The sequence below is a fragment of the Egretta garzetta genome, unplaced genomic scaffold, assembly GCF_000687185.1.
Source record: "Egretta garzetta isolate BGI_Z169 unplaced genomic scaffold, ASM68718v1 scaffold7, whole genome shotgun sequence".
Lineage (NCBI taxonomy): Eukaryota > Metazoa > Chordata > Aves > Pelecaniformes > Ardeidae > Egretta > Egretta garzetta.
Window position 1 is genome coordinate 3,158,076 of NW_009260350.1, and position 712 is coordinate 3,158,787.

Sequence of the window (712 nt, forward strand, 5' to 3'; positions counted from 1 at the left end):
GCTCGGGGGGGCCCCCCGGCCCCTCTGGCCCCAAGGGAGACGCAGGAGGACGGGGACCGTCAGGCACTCCCGGGGTGAAGGGTCCAACGGGGCCACCAGGTAAGGGGGGACAGGGAGCCTTGGTGGGAGGGGGGGTCCCAGCCCGGTGCCTGGCTCCAGCTGAGCCCCCCCCATCCTCCTGGCAGGCATGTTTCGGGGGGGTCTGTGCAGTGGTTTTGGGGCTTGGAAGAGTTCCAGCACTGCACAGCTTCAGGCATCGGGAATTTAACAGGCGCTCCCCCAGTCTTCACCCTCCTCTTCCTCCCTGCAGGTCCTCCCGGCCCCCCAGGACCGCCTGGACGGGATGGAGCCAGGGGGCTCCCTGGAGAGAAGGGATTACCCGGGCCCCCTGGCCCCCCAGGCCCCCCCGCTCCTGTGGGACCAGCGATACCCCGCATAGCTGAGCCCAGTAAGGAGGGGGGGCTGAGGTACAGGGGGGTCCCCTCCTTGGGCTGACCCCCAGGATAGGGCTGAAGAGGGAGACCCAGCCGTGGGGAGTGGGCTACGGGGTCTGGGGTGGGCAGGTGTGGGTGGGAGCATTGCTCGGGAGGGGGGTGGTGTGGCTGGGAGCCCCGGAGGGGGCTGGCCCCTGCCCACCACCCATGTTCTCCCCCAGGGGACCCGCTCCTCTCCAACACCTTCCCCGAAGCGCCCGGGGATATCGTGGGCCCCG

The 712-nt window shown here is 70.5% G+C and overlaps 1 protein-coding gene across 1 annotated transcript in view; it reads left to right on the forward strand.

Annotated features, from left to right (window-relative positions):
- EMID1 (EMI domain containing 1) overlaps nt 1–712 on the forward strand; it is an 11,077-nt gene that overhangs the window by 8,591 nt on the left and 1,774 nt on the right. Inside the window, exons 7-8 of the mRNA XM_035898376.1 lie at nt 8–99; nt 311–448. Coding sequence (XP_035754269.1) covers nt 8–99; nt 311–448 — 230 coding nt within the window. The remainder of the gene's footprint in view (nt 1–7; nt 100–310; nt 449–712) is intronic.